Source organism: Schistocerca cancellata, chromosome 1 (assembly GCF_023864275.1).
Source record: "Schistocerca cancellata isolate TAMUIC-IGC-003103 chromosome 1, iqSchCanc2.1, whole genome shotgun sequence".
Lineage (NCBI taxonomy): Eukaryota > Metazoa > Arthropoda > Insecta > Orthoptera > Acrididae > Schistocerca > Schistocerca cancellata.
In genome coordinates, this window is record NC_064626.1 from 812,245,798 (window position 1) to 812,265,262 (window position 19,465).

At 39.7% G+C, this 19,465-nt stretch overlaps 1 protein-coding gene across 4 annotated transcripts in view; it reads right to left on the bottom strand.

Annotated features, from left to right (window-relative positions):
• Positions 1-19,465, bottom strand: part of LOC126188099 (G-protein-signaling modulator 2) — a 163,547-nt gene that overhangs the window by 42,982 nt on the left and 101,100 nt on the right. For 3 of the 4 annotated variants that reach the window (XR_007537822.1, XM_049929577.1, XM_049929566.1), the window contains exon 12: positions 2,962-3,152. Coding sequence is in view for 3 of the 4 variants with exons in the window: in XM_049929577.1 (XP_049785534.1) it covers positions 2,962-3,152 (191 nt within the window). In the remaining variant the exon portion in view is untranslated. Of the gene's footprint in view, positions 1-2,961; positions 3,153-19,035; positions 19,431-19,465 lie in introns of those variants that run through there. The other variant, XM_049929585.1, reaches the window with a different exon arrangement.

Here is a 19,465-nt window from a genome sequence, read left to right on the forward strand (position 1 = left end):
GCAATTCTACTGTAAAATCCTTAAAAAAATAACACATTGGCATATTCAGCGAGTGTAAAGAGAGGTGGCACTGTTTTCAATATTTCTATTAGCACAGATAGTCAGCTTGATGCTGCAGTCCAATTAGATTCAAACATAAGAACACAGAATACCAGTCATATGTTTCAGACTTACGAGCAGGTATCAAAATTAAAATGCATGAACTTTCAGTAGCTGTGTCTCCATATACACTGAAATGTGAACATGTTACATGAACTAAATTGTCCTTATGACAAAAAACATGAAATATTTATTTTTCTTTCTGAAATATCCTGGATAGCACATGGAGCAACCAATAAAATGTTTAAGTGGTTTTAGTTCCTGGCAAATATGGCTGCACATCTCCACAATGACAACTACAACATTAGTAACTAACCAACCCACACTTTCCAGATTTATGAGCAGTCAAAGCTGATGCCCTCACTAAATTATGAGACACTGATGATTGTATACATTAAGCATGAACACTACCACTAAGCTTGGCAGACACCAACACATTAAGGATAAAAGCAGCACATGGTAACTGTTATTACACCTGCATCCCCCGCAGTTGCAAAGTTATCTTTATCCCTACCCTAAATTTTATTTTGCTCTACTATTCAAAATAGTAATGTAACATTACAGAAAGAAAATACATGTTTAATTCTGGATATACGCATAAATCATCATCCGAAATTGTGCTATACGCATTCTCTGTAAATTATTTCGAGCAGTTACTTCATGAGCCCAAGCGGATAGTTAACGACTGTGAAAACACACTTGACCTCTTAACAACAAATAATAGTGAGTTATTAACGAGCATCAAAATGGATACAGGGATTAGTGAACACAGGGTTGTCGTATTGAGATTGAATGTTGTACCTCCAAATCCTCCAAAAATAAATGAAAAATACATCTACTGAAAAAAGCAGATAAAAATTCACTTCATGCTTTTTAAAGAGACAGTCTCCACTCCTTCCAAATTAACAATGTATGTGTAGACCAGATGTGGCTTAAATTCAAAGAAATAGTATCAGCAGCAATTGAGAGATTTATACCAAACAAATTAACAAATATTGGAGCCGATCCCCCATAGTGCACAAAATGCGTCAGAACACTGTTTCAGAAACAACGAAAAAACATGCCAAATTTAAACATATGCAAAATCACCAAGATTGGCAATCTTTTACAGAAGCTTGAAATTAAGTGCGGACTTGAATGTGAAATGCTTATGATAGTTTCCACAACAAAACATTATCTCAAAAGCTGGCAGAAAATCCAAAGAGATTCTGGTAGTATGTGAAGTAGCCTAGCGGCAAGACACAATCAATGCCTTCTCTGCATGATAGCAAGGGAGATACTATTGAAGACAGTGCTGCCAAAGCACAGTTACTAAACACAGCCTTCCGAAATTCCTTTACCAAAGAAGACGAATAAATATTGCAGAATTCGAATCAAGAACAGCTGCAAACATAATTAATGTAGAAGTAGATAACCTCGTAGTAGTGAAGCAACTTAAATCACTTAATAAAAGCAAGTCTTCTGGTCCCGACTGTATACCAATTAGGTCCTTTCAGAGTGTGCTGATGCAATAGCTCCATATTTAGTAATCATATACAACCATTCCCTAAATGAAAGATCTGTACCCAAAGATTGAAAAGTTGCACAGATCACACCAATATTCAAGAAAGAAATTACAGGCCCATATCATTAACATCTATATTCAAACATTACAAATTACCTCCAAAAAAATGTTCTATTGACACACACACACACACACACACACACACACACTCAACACGGATTTAGAAAACATCATTCTTGTTAAACACAACCAGCTCTTTACTTGTACGATGAGTTGTGTGCTACTGACAAGGGATTTTAAATGTATTCTGTATTTCTGGATTTCCAGAAGGTTTGTCTGTAATCTGACTAGATTCGGCGATATCCTGTCTGAGATGTTGTAGTAATTGATGAAAGTCATTGAGTAAAACAGAAGTGATTTCTGGCATTCCCCAAGATAGTGTTAAAGGCCCTTTGTTGTTTCTTATTTATATAAACGATTTGGGAGACAATCTGAGCAGATGTCTTAGATTTTTTGCAGATGATGCTGTCGTTTATCAACTTATAAAGTCATCAGAAGGTCAAAACAAATTGCAAAATGATTTAGAAAAGATATCGGTATAGTGCAAAAATTGGCAATTGACCCTAAATAACAAAAAGTGTGAGGTCATCCACATGAGTGCTAAAAGGAATCTGTTACACTTCGGTTACACGATAAATCAGTCAAATCTAAAGGCCGCAAATTCAGCTAAATACCTAGGAATTACAATTATGAACAACTTAAATTGGAAGAAACGAATAGAAAATGTTGTGGGGAAGCCTAACCAAAGACTGTGTTGTTTTATTGGCAGGACACTTATAAAAGTAAGTGATTTACTAAAGAGACTGCCTACACTACACTTGTCCGTCCTCTTTTAGAATACTGCTGCTTGGTGTGGGATCCTTACCAGATAGGACTAATGGAGTACATAGAGAAAGTTCAAAGAATGGCAGCATGTTTTTTATTATCGCGAAATAGGGGAGAGTGTGTGACTGAAATGATACTGGATTTGGGTCGGGCATCGTTAAAACAAAGATGTTTCTCGTTGCGGATGAATCTGCTCATGAAATTTCAGTCACCAACTTTCTTCTACGAATGTGAAAATATTTTGTTGATGCTGATCTACACAGGGAGAAACAATCACCATGATAAAATATGGAAAATCAGAGCTTGCACGGAAAGAACTACACAAGATTAGAATAACAGAGAACTGTGAAGGTCGTTTGATAACCCTCTGCCAGGCACTTAAATGTGATTTTCAGAGTACCCATGTAGATAATTATTAACTTTACATTACACATGCAAGGCAAGTTAAAAGTCAAAACTGCTGTAAATCTAACCTGACAACGCATCAGCATCTCTAAGAAGGTATCATCTGGAGCAGAACCAAGTGAAAGCCTCTGTACTTGTGATGGTGGAAGCAGTCCTGGTAAATGTGGCAAAGCAACCCTTTGTTCATCCATTCGCTTGCTCTGCATGCCTGCAATTAGGTCTAGCAACTCCTCTTGCACTTTTGATGAGTCTCCGTTCCCTGTAATCAAAAAATTAAAATATGATCTCAACAACCAGTGCAAATGAAAAAAGTTCACACCTCTCTTCCAAATGGAGCTATGGGCAATAAAAGTAGCACATTAAACAGACAGCAGATTTAATGTAAATTTTAATTTCGCATAGCAATACAACAAATAACAAGATAATGGATGAAGAATTCCCGGGGTGAAAATATGGTAAGCGTTAGACATTTCATGCAACTGTCACCACAGTTCTTCTGAAATACTTGAATTGCTAAGTAATATAAATGAAAGTTTTAAGATGTATGTTAATATGTGACCTGAGGCTTTTCCCGTGAATATACTGCTTCCAAGGTTCTCAGATGTCCTCCTGGATCCACTCATCAAAGGTCCACAATATTTCAGTGAATAAATGTTACGCCATCATCAGGTGGTTCTTATGGTTTCCATCAGGTAATGATTATTCACTAAAATACTGTGGACCATTGATGATTGAATATGACAGTACACCAGAGAACCTTGGAAGCTGTACTGTGATAATTCAGAGCAGAATAACCGTTGGCTGATAATGTTATCTCTTGTCTCAACTAGCAACTGGAATAGTTGTTTTATTACTCAAGAGAGGCAGAGATAATAGAAAAGTGAGATGCTACAGTTTTTTCTGTACCACATCTTCATGATCTACATAACTGATCCTGTGTGAATAAGGTAGGAAAGACAAATAAAGCTGTGCGAAATGTATGCAGAGAATTTAAAAATGCCATATAAATTGATATAAGCACAGTAGTGGAAACAAGTTTCATACAGCACATGGTCTCTACATCTACAGAATGGGAAAGGCATTTGTTAGATATAGTTCATCAGAGGTCAAACATGCAGCTTGGTATTAAGCATGTTATATCTTTGAAAGACAAAAATGATGTGTCTTTAGAATTTAACACGTGACACAATGAAATTCTAGTGATATCTACCAAGATGAAGAGCAATGACGAAAATGTATAACTAGGAGATGTAAACATTCCAGCAGTTCCATCTTAGACAGTTACAAAATGCACAAATCAGATACTCCCCTTGCAGATGAGTGCTCACTTAAGAATGAAAACAATGATAAAATATTTACATTGCTGCAAGCCAATATCTACTGTATAAGAAAAACTACTAGAATTAGAATATTTTTGCAACATTAAAGAAGTAGATATGATATGTGTATAAAAGTACTGGCTAACAGAAAATCACGTAGACAGTTTCATTCTTCAAGTGTATGTTGCAGCTGTCATAATGTATACAAAACACCAATAAGATGATGCTGCTGGAATTTCCATCAAACAAGGTCTTAAATATTCGAAATTAGACATGACACCATATTCTTCAAAAATAAATGGAGAATTTAAGTACATAAGACTGACTGAAGAAAACATAATGATCATTAGTTTATGTAGGTCTCCAAATGGAGATATAAATATATTTTTTGATCAGTTTGAGTTAGTGGTCAATAAACTTTTTAAGTTTAAAACAACGGTTTTTATCTGTGGAGATTTTAATATAGAAATGGGAGATACAGAACAAAAAATGGGAGATTCAGAACAAGACAGCATGACCCCTTTAACTTGCATTGCACAAACAAATGTCCTATAATGATGCACGTCTAGATAACAAAATCGAAAGTCCAGGACGAAATAACAATAATATGGTAAGAAAAGATAGCTACTCATCATGTAAAGGAGGCTTTGAGTCACGTGAAGCACATTGGGTTAGGCAGCGTGTTCAAAAACTGGGTGGTCCAGCTGTGTCTTGGCCACAGTTTGGCACTGTCCATTCACGCAGATAGACAGCTTGTTACTTTTCATGTGCATGTAGACAGCAGTGCAATGGTTGGAGCTTGGTTTGTAGATCACATGGCTGATTTCAGAGGTAGCCCTGCCTTTGATGGAATACGAAATGGCTCCAGAACTTAGTGGTAATGAGTCACACGAGGAGTGCTCCTTTGTGGGTGGACAGTAGGTACGTGGGAGGTGATAGGTTACTGGAGAGAGAATGCCTGGGAGATCTGTTTCTGGGAAGGTAATTTCAGACTGTGAAGACCTCAGTGGTACACTTGGCATACTTGTAGAGGAACTGCTGGTCACTACAATTGTGAAGACCACAGTTGGCTAGGCTGTATTGGAAGGGACTTCTTAGTGTGGAATTGGTGGCAGCTGTCAAAGTGGAGGTACTGCTGATGCTTGGTAGGTTTGACGTGGACAGAGGATTGATGTAGTCAACCTTGCGGTGGATGTCTACATCAAGAAAGGTGGCTTGTTGGGTTGGAAAGAGCATGTGAAGCGAGTGGGGGAGAATGTGTTGGTTTCTCACCATTGATCCATATCATAAAGATGTCACTAATGAATCTGATTGGGATTCTGGGTGTTTAGGAAGGATTCCTGTAAATGGCCATGAATAGGATGACATAGGCAGTTGCCAATGTGGACGCCCACTGGCGTACCGTGGATTTGTTTGTAGGAGATGCTTTCAGATGTGAAGTAATTGCAGTTGAGGATATAGCTGGTCATTGCGACCAAGATGAAGGTTGTATGTTTGGATTCAGTTGGGCATTGAGAAAGGTAGTGCTCAATAGCAACAAGGACAAGGCCATGGGTTAGGATGTAAGCGTGTTAGCATAAAGGGAGGTGGTATCACCAGTGACAAGCAAGTCATCAGGTGGTAAAGGAACAGCAACTGTGATGAGTTGATGGAAGAAATGGTTAGAGTCTTTTATATAGGAGGGTAGGTGAAGAGTAATTGGCTAGAGGTACTGATCAATGAATATAGAGATTCTTTCTGTGGGAGCAGTGTAACCGACCACAATGGGGCAGCCTGGGTGGTTGGGTATCAGACTTTAGGAGGACTGTAGAGGGTAGGAGTGCGGGGAGTGGTGGGGGTTAGGAAAGAGATAGATGTTCTGGAATGGGCCTAAGGATTTGAGGAGGGACTGAAGCCCTGCTCGATTCATGGAATGGCATTGCTGTGACAGGGTTAGTAGGTGGCAGAGACCTTCTGCCAGGTAATCCCTGCAGTTCATAACCACAGTGTTGGAGCATTTGTCGGCAGATAAGATTATAATGGTGGGACCATTTTTTAGGTGGTGGAGAGTTGTTACTTCTGTGGATGTAAGGGTGGTTTTCAAACTGAAGGATTGTGAGGCAAGGTATGAGGTTAGGAAATTCTGCAAAGTTAATGGGCGGTGATTTGGGGGCAGTAGGTGTGGATCATTGTTAGACGGAGGAGTGAACTGCGTCAGGCAGAGATCAACATTTGTTTTGGATTGAGTCTGATTGGTAGGGTTGGGGGTGAAAAAGGGTTTCGACTGTAAGAAGGACAGAAGGCTTTCAACAAGTCCAGCATGAGTGAATTCTGAAGCGGAGCAAAAGGTAAGGTCTTTGGAAAGGACTGATATGTCTGTGGGACTGAGGCTTTTGGAGGATAGCTTCCTGACTGTGTTTCTGGTCTGTTTACGCTCTGGATTCTGTGTGGTGGTGGGAGTGAGTTTCTGAGGATGTGCTGAATGTAGTAGATCTGCAAGGCAGAGTTTGTTGCTATGAGGAAGTGTGGGGAGATTTCATTGAGTCTCTTGTGGAGGTGATGGGTAGTGGCGGTCCAAGGCAGCAATAGGAGATAAATAAGGATGGTAAGTTTTTTGATGGGGCGTTGTGCATGCTGCCCTCGTTCCTGGACTGCAAGAGTGTCACTCTGGAAAATGGAATGCACAAATTTAGAATTGCAGTGCAGGAGAATTTTACAGATGGAGAGGACGATATTTCTCATTTCATTTTCCCTGAAATGAAAAATATCGTCCTCTCCATCTGTAAAGTTCTCCTGCACTGCAATTCTGTGTGTGGTCTGGAAGGCAACAGTAACACACAGGTCATAAGAGAAAATAAAGGATAGACATTGAGTGACGCGGAGAATAGTAACAAAGGAAAACAACACTTAGTTGTTGAAGGGAAGAAAAGCCATTAGGCAAAATGAAATAATGGATACCGTATTTACTCAAATCTAAGGCGTACTTTTTTTCCGGTTTTCGTAATCCAAAAAACCGCCTGCGGCTTAGAATCGAGTGCAAAGCAAGTGGAAGTTATGAAAAATGTTGGTACGTGCCGCCACAACTAACTTCTGCCTTCGAATATATGTAGTGTGACACAGGCATGCTTTGATAAAGATAAATACTGGCGCCAAAACCTCTGCGTCAGTAAATAAATTAAAAAAAAAAGTGGAAGACGAGTTTTTTTTCTCCGCCGCGAGTTTCGACCACTGCATTTTCATACATTATCCAACGAAGTAAATACAAATTCCGTATTGTTCATCTTCGAATGTAGCACAATTTCAGTGTACCACGAAAATCTGACTGGCAAGACTGTTTGGGATGTTTGTCAATATGGCCAACTCCACGATCTGAATTTTTTCCTATCTGTGAGAAGAGATGGTTGCTAATAGGAACCTGATGAAATTTGAATCACATACAGTATTCTCTTCACCATAAGAATAATACGAATATAAACATTTTGCCATGTATTCTATTGTGTTTGCTGCTATCTCATTTAAATCCTGTCTGCCTAATAAACTACGAAACTAGAGTGAGACAACAGCAAACGCGGAAGAATATACGTATCGTGTCATGTTTATATTCTTATTATTCTTATGCCTAATAATGATACAGTCTGAAATGAAGCACGGCAAGTTATTAGATTTTTAAATCTAAGATGACTCTAATTTCTGTGCTGAATTTGATGTAATAAAGAAGCGGCCGCAAAGATTTTCAAACGGAGAAAAATTTTCGCCTAACTCTCGTTCAGAACATGTTCTATCTTACGCAGTCTATAATTTGATTCTTGTTGATCATTATCAAAGAAAGCAGCAGTGTAAGTAACAACAAATAGCAGTCTCTTGCCATTGTTTCGCTAATGAGACGATTCCTCTCTTTTTTTTTAATTGTACGCGGCGGTAGCGCGCACAAAAGCAAGCCATGCCGCGAGCCGCGACAGGCCGTAAACACGCACTATTAGAATGCGACAAACAATGCATGACACAGTGCAGTAATGCATTTTCAGCTTAAGAGTGACGCAAACACCTATAACAAAGAAAACGGCACTTATCAGATCAAAGCAAAATAGGCAATCGATTCAAACTAGACGAAGCACGTGAAAAAGGAAGGGTACCCGTATAAATACGGACGGAGCACCTGACGCATAGCAATGGCTACGTGGTAAAGCTTAACTGCTAAGCTTACGACTCGAACCAAACTACTGTAGCTGTATTGTCATTCATTCGACCTAAATTGTGTCTCATATTACAATGGACCAACTTTGTTTCGATTTGGAGGTGTGGCCTAAAACTTTTCTCTCCCCTTGAATTTCGAGTCTCAAATTTCAGGTGCGGCTTAGATTCGGGAAATTTTTTTTTCCTTGATTTCGAGTCTCATTTTTCAGGTGCGGCTTAGATTCGAGTGCGGCTTAGATTCGAGTAAATACGGTACTCTTGGCTGGAATAATAGCAATATGAAAAGGAGCTAAGCTTATATGAGCCATTAAAGCCCCACACGAAAGGTGCATAGAAGGTGCCCCAATATGTGTAAGGCAGCATTGGAAGTTATTAAATGAGATGATTCATCTAGACAGGTATGTCACCTCTGCTTGATCCGAGAGAATTGAATGATTGCTTTGTCATATCAGTCAGAGAACTTAGAGACAAAATTAGGCCACAGACACATCTGCAAGGGATCTGCTTAGTCCCCAACTGTCTGGGATAAAATCACACCCAATGAGGTCTGTAAAACTGTTTCTAAATCATATAATTGCAAAAGTATGGACTGCTACTGGATGTATAATTGTGTGTCAAAAGCACAGTTCACTTTATAAGTAAGCCACAAAGTTTTATTTTTAATAAATGTTTAGGGTACAGAGTTCCTCCAGATTCACTCAAAATCTTAAAAGTTATGCCCCTATCAGAGTGATAAACAACTCCCACAGAGCTACTGGCTGGTATGTGTTGTGCCGATACTCTCAAAATATTTGATTCACAAGTGTACCTCAATTCAGCAATTATTTTGAAAAGCATGGCCTCCTCTGTAATAGTCAGTATGGATTTCAGCTAGTTTAAAGTATACCACTGCAGCTGTTCTAAAAATTGTTGGTCAGACTGGAGTATTGTGGTGTACACAAAACTCGATTAACAGTAATTGCTTCCTATCTGAACAGCAGAAGACAATCCCCTTCTTTTTCTTTGTGGCTATTAATTAACAGCCTTCTTGTGTATCACAGTCTGTAGCCTGCTATGTTGATGATATAACTTTACTTACTTCACATGATGAGACCCTAACTCTTGATAAGATTCAATGAAATCCAAAAGCTTATGTAAGGACTGTCTAAGAATATAGAAAATAAATGTGTCACACCCTTAAGAATACACTGTGATGCCAAATTCAATAGGAAAGAGCATATCAACCAAGTTTGTTGTGAAAAGATTTCACAAGTGTCCCACTACATGTGGAAACAGAGAGAGGTGGTCAGAAGTAATTATCTCCGTATGATACAAGGCCTACTCATATGGGGACATGGACATTTACACACACACACACACACACACACACACACACACACACAAAGTCCATATAAAATAATACACAGCTGGTTCTATAGAGCACTGTTGTCCTCCTTTTACCAGGCTCAGGACACTAAAAGTAGTGAATCTGTTTATCTATGTGTCTGCACACTTTCTCAGAAACAACGTTAAAGAATATGTTACCAGTGAAACAATTCACAGACATGGCACTAGAAATAAGGCAAACAGTGACATTCCAAAGCCCCAGGCTAGCAATAACAGGAAACTCCCATGAAGTGAATCCCCTCAAAACTTTTAACAAGTTTCCTCTCACTTCTTAATCCTTTAGATTTAAAAAATTCAAAATGAAATTATATGACTGACAAACAAAAACCCCCTGTTGCAGTACAAAGAGAGTTCTATGATGTAGACAATGATGTTTTTAATACTTAAGATTACAGCTGTACTCCTTCACATGATACCGGTATGTGCAATGACTTTTAGTATTTAAGACTGTAGCTGTACTATGTAATTTCACCAAGCTACTGTTATGTACGTATCACTGATGTACTACGAATAAAGTGTGAGGTTGGTCCTAGGATCACTGCTGTCCTTCATTCACTTATACATTAAAGGCATTCACAGTTATGAATATGGACAACCATCAGCTGTCTAATGGGATCATGACAATGAAAATTTGAGCCGGACTGGGACTCAAACCCCGCTTATCGTGAGCGGTTGCCTTACCATTTGGCTATCTGAGTACAACTCATGGCCAGACTCTAACTTCCATATGTCATCAACCATGCATGCAATCTGGAGGAACATTGTAGCGAAATTCGGAACAACACAGGCACTGTAATTTCATATCCATCCACTGACACCATCAAAATTTGGAACAACACAGGCACAGAAATTTCATATCTATCCACAGACACTGGGTGAGCGACTTTCAAGTAAAATGTCTACCCTGTATGGGAATATACTTAATGGATGTACGATGTGAAGTATGTTGGTGGCAAGAAACAATCAATGCCTTCTCTGCACACTAACAATGGAGATACTATCGAAGACAGTGCTGCCAAAGCAGAGTTACTAAACACAGCCTTCCAAAGTGCCTTCACAAAAGAAGACAAAGTAAATATACCAGAATTCGAGTCTAGAACAGCTGCCAACATGAGTAACGTAGAAGTAAATATCCTTGGAGTAGTGAAGCAACTCAAATCACTTAATAAAAACAAGTCTTCTGGTCCAGACTATATACCAATTAGGTTCCTTTCAGAGTACGCTGATGCATTAGCTCCATACTTAACAATAATACATAACCGTTCGCTCGACGAAAGATCTGTACCCAAAGACTGGAAAGTAGCACAGGTCACACCAATATTCAAGAAAGGTAGTAGGAGTAATCCACTAAATTACAGGCCGATATTGTTAATGTTGATATGCCGCAGGATTTTAGAACATATATTGTGTTTGAACATTATGAATTACCTCGAAGGAAATGGTCTATTGACACACAGTCAACATGGGTTTAGAAAACATCGTTCCTGTGAAACACAACTAGCTCCTTATTCATATGAAGTGATGAGTGCCATTGACAAGGGATTTCAGATCAATTACATATTCCTGGATTTCCGGAAGGTTTTTGACACTGTACCAAACAAGCGGCTCGTAGTAAAATTGCGTGCTTATGGAATATCATCTCAGTTATTTGCGATTTCCTGTCACAGAGGTCAGAATTCATAGTAATTGACGGAAAGTTATTGAGTAAAACAGAAGTGATTTCAGGCATTCCCCAAGCTAGTGTTATAGGCCCTTTGCTGTTCCTTATCTATATAAACGATTTGGGAGACAATCTTTGGTTGTTTGCAGATGACGCTGTCGTTTATCAACCAAGAAAGTCATCAGAAGATAAAAACAAACTGCAAAACGATTTAGAAAAGATATCTGTATAGTGCAAAAATTGGCAATTGACCCTAAATAACAAAAAGTGTGAGGTCATCCACATGAGTGCTAAAAGGAATCTGTTACACTTCGGTTACACAATAAATCAGTCAAATCTAAAGGCCGTAAATTCAGCTAAATACCTAGGAATTACAATTATGAACAACTTAAATTGGAAGAAACGAATAGAAAATGTTGTGGGGAAGCCTAACCAAAGACTGTGTTTTATTGGCAGGACACTTATAAAAGTAACTGATTTACTAAAGAGACTGCCTACACTACACTTGTCCGTCCTCTTTTAGAATACTGCTGCTTGGTGTGGGATCCTTACCAGATAGGACTGACGGAGTACATCGAAAAAGTTCAAAGAAAGGCAGCATGCTTTGTATTATCACAAAATATGGGACAGAGTGTCACAGAAATGATACAGGATTTGGGCTTGAAATCATTAAAAGAAGGGCGTTTTTTGTTGCGACAGAATCTTCTCACAAAATTTCAATCACCAACTTTCTCCTCTGAATGCGAAAACATTTTGTTGACACTGACCTTCATAGGGCGGAACGATCACCACGATAAAATAAGGGAAATCATAGCTCGGATGGAAAGATATAGATGTTCATTCTTTCCGCGTGCTATACGAGATTGGAATAATAGAGAATTGTGAAGGTGGTTCGATGAACCCTCTGACAGGCACTTAAATGTGATTTGCAGAGTATCCATGTAGATGTAGATTACAGGCAGGTTGTAGAAACATGGTGGATGACATATGGAAGTTTGGGTCTGGCCATGAGTCATGCTCGGGTAGCTAAATGCTAAGGCAGCCACTCGCGATAAGCAGAAAATCCGGATTCGAGGCCCAGTTTCATTTTCTTTGTCGCCATTCTATTTTACAGGTGACAGTTGTCCATATTTGCAACTGTGAATATATTTAAGGTATTTCATAATGGCTGTAGTTGTTGCAGTGCCTGTTCCTTCGTACATACAAGCATGTCTGAAGGACCACTGCATCAAATTCGGAATTAGACAGGCACTGCAATATATTTATCCAGACACTGGGTAAGCACCTTTCAAGTAAAATGTCTCCCCTGTACAGGAATATACATAATGTATATACAAGTACAGGTTGCACACATGTGATTGACAATATACGGAAGTTTGGGTCTGGCCATGAGTCATGCTTCAATAGGCAAATGGTAAGGTGACTGCTTACAATAAGCAGAAAATCTAGGCTCAAGTCCTGGCCCAGCACAAATTTTCATTGCCACAATTTCATTATATAGCTTATGGTTGTCCATATTCGCAATTGTGAATACATTTCATGTATTTCATAATGGCTGTAGTCACCAAAGTGCCTGTTCCATTAGATATAAATGCAATTCTGAAGAAATATTATCATAATTCAGAAAAAAGGCCCTGTAGTATTCTAGTCATTCACTAAGGTCAAATTACTGACATTTGTAAATCTTTACATCATTTTATAATTGATCTAAGTTAAGAACAACATAATATAAAAAATATATATTATGATGAGACTAAAGGCAGAATGAATATTAAAATTCTTAGGAACAGACTGAAAAATGCATGAAAACTTCACAAAGTGAACTGTCCGAAGTTCTTCGATGAATTACCATATTCTAATCTGGGCACAACTTTCCTTCAGCATGACAATGCCGGATCAAACTTGAGATCAGCAACCTATGCAACAATCTGACATCTTGGGTTCACTGTCACTGATCATCCTCCATACAGTCCCAACTTGGCCCCTTCTGGTTTACATCTGCTTTCAAAACTTAAAGAACATCTTCGAGGACTTCACTTTGATAGTGATGAAGCGTTAAAAGCAGAAGTGAATCTGTGGCTCCATCAACAAAGTCAAAGATTCTACGGCGACCGTATCAACAAACCAGTCTTTCATTGGAAAAAATGTGTTTGTCTTCGGAGTGACTATGTTGAGAAATAAATATGTCAGCATGAAGAATAAAGATGCAGCTTTAAGAGTTATTACATAAAAAATTGGCAGCCATTACTTTTCAGAACACCCTCATAAATCCTTGCTGGCATTGTGTGATGTTAGGCCGATGAGTACAAAAGTGGAAGTATTCAGAATGATGAAGCATATGATCTGTTGCCCAGAAAATAAAGGGAATGCCCACAAAGGAAGAATTTCTTTCCTTTTTCCATTTTTAAAAATGTAATTAATGAAAAATTATGAATAAGAGTATATATAGATATTTATCTCTGTGTTCAAATACTCGCACAAGTAAAATCCTTCAGCGCATGTATTAATGCATGAAATGAGGAGCGAAAGATGTGCTCTAAGGATTTGGCGGTGGCCACTCACTCTAGTTGATGGTTGGTTGGTTGTTTGTCGTGCCAACTTTGTACTGGTTGCAGTAGAGCTGGTATATAACATAGCTCCTTTCACATATCAACTTGGCCTCTGATGGGGGTAGCATAAACCCATGATGGGACTGGAATAGGTGATGTTGGGTGGGTGGATTGGGCACATCTTGCATCTTGGTCTTCTCTAGGGGTATGTTCACTATCGCAGGGAACTGGGGGGTGGAAGTGGTGTACGGATGGTCTAGGATGTTGTGGAGGTCTCAAGAGAGGCAGAACACCACTCTGGGAGTGGTTGGTAGTATCTTGGGTTGGATGTCCCTCATTTGAGAACCTGATAATAGGCAACCAAAGACTAAGACAAAGGACGTGGTTCATTTGTTCCAGTCCAGGGTGGTACTGAATAACAAGGGGGTGCTTCTGTGCGGTTGGTTCTTGGGACGGCTGTGAGGATCAGGTGTGTGAGTGTATGGCACGGGATATCTGTTTGTGGATTAGTTCTGGAGGATATTGCCTGTTTGCAAAGGCTTTCAGCATACTGGACAAGGGAGTTCTCATCATTGCAGATGTGTCTACTGCAGGTGGCCAGGCTGAATGGGAGGGATTTTTTGGTGTGGAAGGTGGCAGCAGCCAAAGTGCAGGTATTGCTGGATTTTATGTGGACCGAGGTGTGGATGGAGCCATCTGAGGGGACGAGATCGACATCTAGGAAGGTGGCACCATGGGTGGAGGAGGGCCAGGTGAAGTGGATGGGACAGAACGTGTTGAGATGGTTGAGGAGTCAGGACAAGATGTCCTGGCCTTGGGTCCAGATTATAAGCATGTCATCAATAAACCTGAATCAGACCAGATGTTTAGGATTGAGATGTGATCAACAAGGGCCTACATTCTATCGGTGGGGCAACTGTAAACAACTGCAATGTGGAATTTGGGGAGCATGTAGAAGGTAGGTGTACATGCTGTTGGGGTGGGTAGGGAGATGGGAGTCTGGGCAGAGGTTCTGGGAAGGGCGTAAGGACTTCAGCAGGGATTGGAGTTTATGTTGGACTTCTGGAATGGGGTCACTTTGGCAGAGTTTGTAGGTGGAGGTGTCGGACAACTGATGGAGGCCCTCTCCCAGGTAGTCACTCCGGTTCATCACAGCATTAGTGGCGTCTTTGCTGCCAAGAGAATGATCAGGTCAGGATCCATTTTTAGGTTGGTTAGGGCAGTCCTTTCTTCTGCAGAAAGGTGGTTTTTATTAGGAAGGGATCTGGGGAAGGATGGTGAGGTCATGCTGGAAGTTAGGAGTTCCTGGAAGATGACCATGGTACAGTTAGGTGGGAGTGCAGGAGGTTCACAGCTGGTTGGTAGAATGAACTGAGACAGGCAGGATTCGGATTGGCTTTGGCTGGAGGGGTTGGTGGCAACTAAGTGTTTCCACTGCAGGGCATGGGAGAAGGAGAATAGATCTTTCAAAAGACCAACATGGTTAAACCTGTGATTAGGGCTAAATGTGAGGCCTTTGTATAGGACTGGAACTTTTGTGCGGCTGAGGTTTTTGATGGAGAGGTTAACAACTGTGTTCTGGGATTGACTCAGCTCTGGGTTTCATGGAGTGTTGGTAGGAGGTTTTGGAGATGTGGTAGGTCGAAAATTTCAGCTAGGCAGGGTCAAAGGATTATGAGGAGGTTGACAATGAGGAACAGTGTGGATAGGAGGGGGGTTGGATAGTGGTGCTCCAGGGCAGGAGTAGGATGTCAGTAGGCTAGACAACTTGTGGAGTTGGTGTTTGGAATGTTTTTCTAGGTGTTGGCGTGTCAGGACTTCAATTTGGGTGGTGATGTGTACATAGTGGGGATTGCATAGCAACAGTATTTTGCAGAGAGAGTGGAGGTGATTCAGGGATGCCTGTGCCATGGAGATGTGTTTTTGTAAAACCAGGTTAGCGAGGGAAAGGTAGGCAGAATCTGAAAAACAAAGTTTACTGTGGAAGAAGGGGGGGAGGTATTACAAGACTTAGGCAGCATTTGAGGAACAGGATATAGGACAGGATTTTGGCTAGGGATAGGGAAATTTTTCTGAATTGGTGCAGATAAATTAAGTGTCCATTGGGGGTGGGATTGAGCTGGAGAAAGAATCTGGCATTGGAAGTGGCATGTAAAGGTGGCAGGTGGTTGTAGGGGGGAGCTGAGGAACATTGAAGGTTGTAAGGAATGAAAGCAAATGTGTTGAGGGCAGGGGGTAGTATTGTGACTGGGGTTTTTCATTTATTTTACAAGACTAGTTCCTTCGGACCAAATTGAAATCTCCAAGGTCATGGAACATGTCAGTACAGACAATTACAACATAAAAGAAATAACAGATACAATTAAATGTTCATGAACCCAAAAAAAGAAAAAAGAAAGGGACAAGCCATAAGTTTATGTAAACACAATCAACAATATGACAAAGGAATCTGCTTAATTTTTCAAGAAAACCTCGACAGAGTAGAACTGACCCAAGAAGAAACTCTTCAGTTTTGATTTGAAAGCACGTGGATTACTGCTAAAATTTTTGTATTCTTGTGGTAGCTTATTGAAAATGGATGCAGCAGCATTCTGCACAAGACTCAAGGAATTGCAATCCAAATGCACATTGGATTTCTGCCTAGTATTAAATGAGTAAACACTGCTAATTCTTGGGAATAAGCTGATACTGTTAACAAGAAACAACAGTAATGAATATACATATTGAGAGACCAATGACAGGGTAATCTGACTAATGAACAGGGGTCGACAAGATGTTCACGAACTTACACCACTTATTGCCCAAACCAACTGTTTCTGAGCCAAAAATATCCTTTGAGAATGGGAAGAGTTACCCCAAAATATAATAATATAATACCACACATCATAAGCGAATGAAAATAAGTGAAACAGGCTACTTTTCGTGTTTCGATCTATCACTTGTATTGTATTGTATGTTAACCGGGGACCTAGAAACGATGGAGAGGCTCTGTCCCCGCCGTAGCCACAGTGGTTCACAACCCCATGACGACTACCGCAGTCCACTTCACCCCTCCGCCACCCCACACTGAACCCAGGGTTACTGTGCAGTTCAGCCCCCGGTGGACCCCGCAGGGAACATCTCACACCAGACGAGTGTAACCCCTATGTTTGCGTGGTAGAGTAATGGTGGTGTACGCGTACGTGGAGAACTTGTTTGTGCAGCAATCGCCGACATAGTGTAACTGAGGCAGATTAAGGGGAACCAACCCACATTCGCCAAGGCAGATGGAAAACCGCCTAAAAACCATCCACAGACTGGCTGGGTCACCGGACCTCGACACAAATCCGCTGGGCGGATTCGTGCCGGAGACCAAGTGCTCCTTCCCGCCAAGAAAGCCGTGCGTTAGACTGCATGACCAACCGGGCAGGCTAATCTATCACTTACTTTAGAAACCATTCGGACAGTAAAAATTGCAGTATTAAGTCTCTGAACAAGATCCTGAATGTGGGCTTTCCACAACAGTTTACTATCTATCTGAACACCTAGAAATTTTAACTGTTCAGTTTCACCAATCATATGCCCATCCTGTGAAATAAAAACGCTGGATTTTGTTGAATTATGTGTTAGAAACTACAGAAACTGAGTCTCACTGAGATTTAGCGTTAGTTTATTTTTTACAAGCCATGAATTTATGTCTTGAACTGCATTATTTTAAACGATGCCAGTGTTGCACACATTTTTTACTACCAAGCTAGTGTCATCAGCAAAGAGAAATGTTTTAGAATCATTTGTAATACTAGAGGGCATATCATTTATATAAATAAGGAACAGGAGTGGCCCCAACACTAATCCCTGGGGCACTCCCCATTTAATCATGTGCCACTCAGACCCCACATCATAGCCATTCTCAACACTGTGGGGAATGACCTTTTGTTGTCTATTATTAAAGTAAGAGGTGAACCAATTGTGAGCTACTCCCTCTATTCCATAGTGGTCCAACTTCTGGAGTTACATTTTGTGATCAACACAATCAAATGCCTTATGTAGATCAAAAAAAGATGCCTAGTGTTTGAAACCTTTTGTTTAATCCATCCAGTACCTCACAGAGAAAAGAGAATATAGCATTTTCAGTTAGTAAACCATTTATAAAACCAAACTGTACATTTGACAGCAAATTATCTGAAATAAAATGATCAATTATCCTTACATATACAGCCTTTTCAATAACTTTAACAAACACTGATTGCATAACAATAGGTCTAAAATTGTCTACATTATCCCCTTCTCCCTTTTTATAAAGTGGCTTTACTTTTGAGTACTTTAATCACTGGATTTACTTCTGAGGACTTTAACCACTCAGGATTCTGACCATTATTAAAGGAAAAATTACAAATGTGGCTAAGTACAGGGCTAACATGTGCAGCACAGTACTTTAATATTCTGCTAGGTACTCTCCATCATATCCATGAGAGTCCTTAGTCTTCAGTGATTTGATTATTGACTCAATCTCCACCTTCTCAGTATTACAGAGGAGTATTTCCGACATCAGTCTCGGAAAGGCATTTTCCGAGAGAATTATACAATTCCCTGAGGAACTAAGTTTTTATTAAATTCATCAGCAACGCTCGGAAAGTGTTAAATACTGTACATATATCTGACTTGTCAGTAACAGAAACATTTTTACTATGAACTAATTTTATATCATCAATCTTGTCCAGCTGACCAGACACTCCATGCATTAATTAGCTACTCTATTTGTGTACCACACACTCTTTGCCTTCCTAATAACATTTTAAGCACCTTACAATACTGTTTGTAATGGGCTACTGCAGCTCGATTGTGATTACTTCTAACATTTTGATATAATTCCCACTTTGTTCTACATGACATCCTTATCCCACGAGTCAGCCACCCTGGCTGCCATTTACTGCTAGTACTCTGTTTAAAATGTTCTAATGGAAAGCAACTTTCAAAGAACATGAAAAATGTGTTAAGGAAAGAATTTTATTTGTTATCTGTGTTGTTGACACTATAAACATCCTCCCACTCTTGTTCCTTAATGAGGTTTAAAAAACTCTCTATTGCCATTGGTTTAGCTTTTATACATAGGTTGCAATTATATATAACATTTGTTTGAGTACAAAAACCTTTCAATAATAAAATTTGTGCATCATTGTCTGAAATGCCATTCACCCTTTTATTAACAGACTACTCATCTAGTAATGAAGAATGAATAAAAATATTGTATCTGGTTGTGTTACTGTTCCCCTGCATCCTGGTTGGAAAAAACACAGTTTGCATCAGATTACATGAATTTAGGAGGTCTTCCAACATCCCTTTTCTTGCACATTCACGTCAAAATTAATTTGAAGTCACCATAAATCACTAATTTTTGATACTTCCTACCAAGTGAACCAAGAATCCTCTATATCTTGGGCAGAAATACTCTGAAGTCAGAGGTAGGAGACCTGTAAATAACAACAATTAGAAGATTAGTCTCACT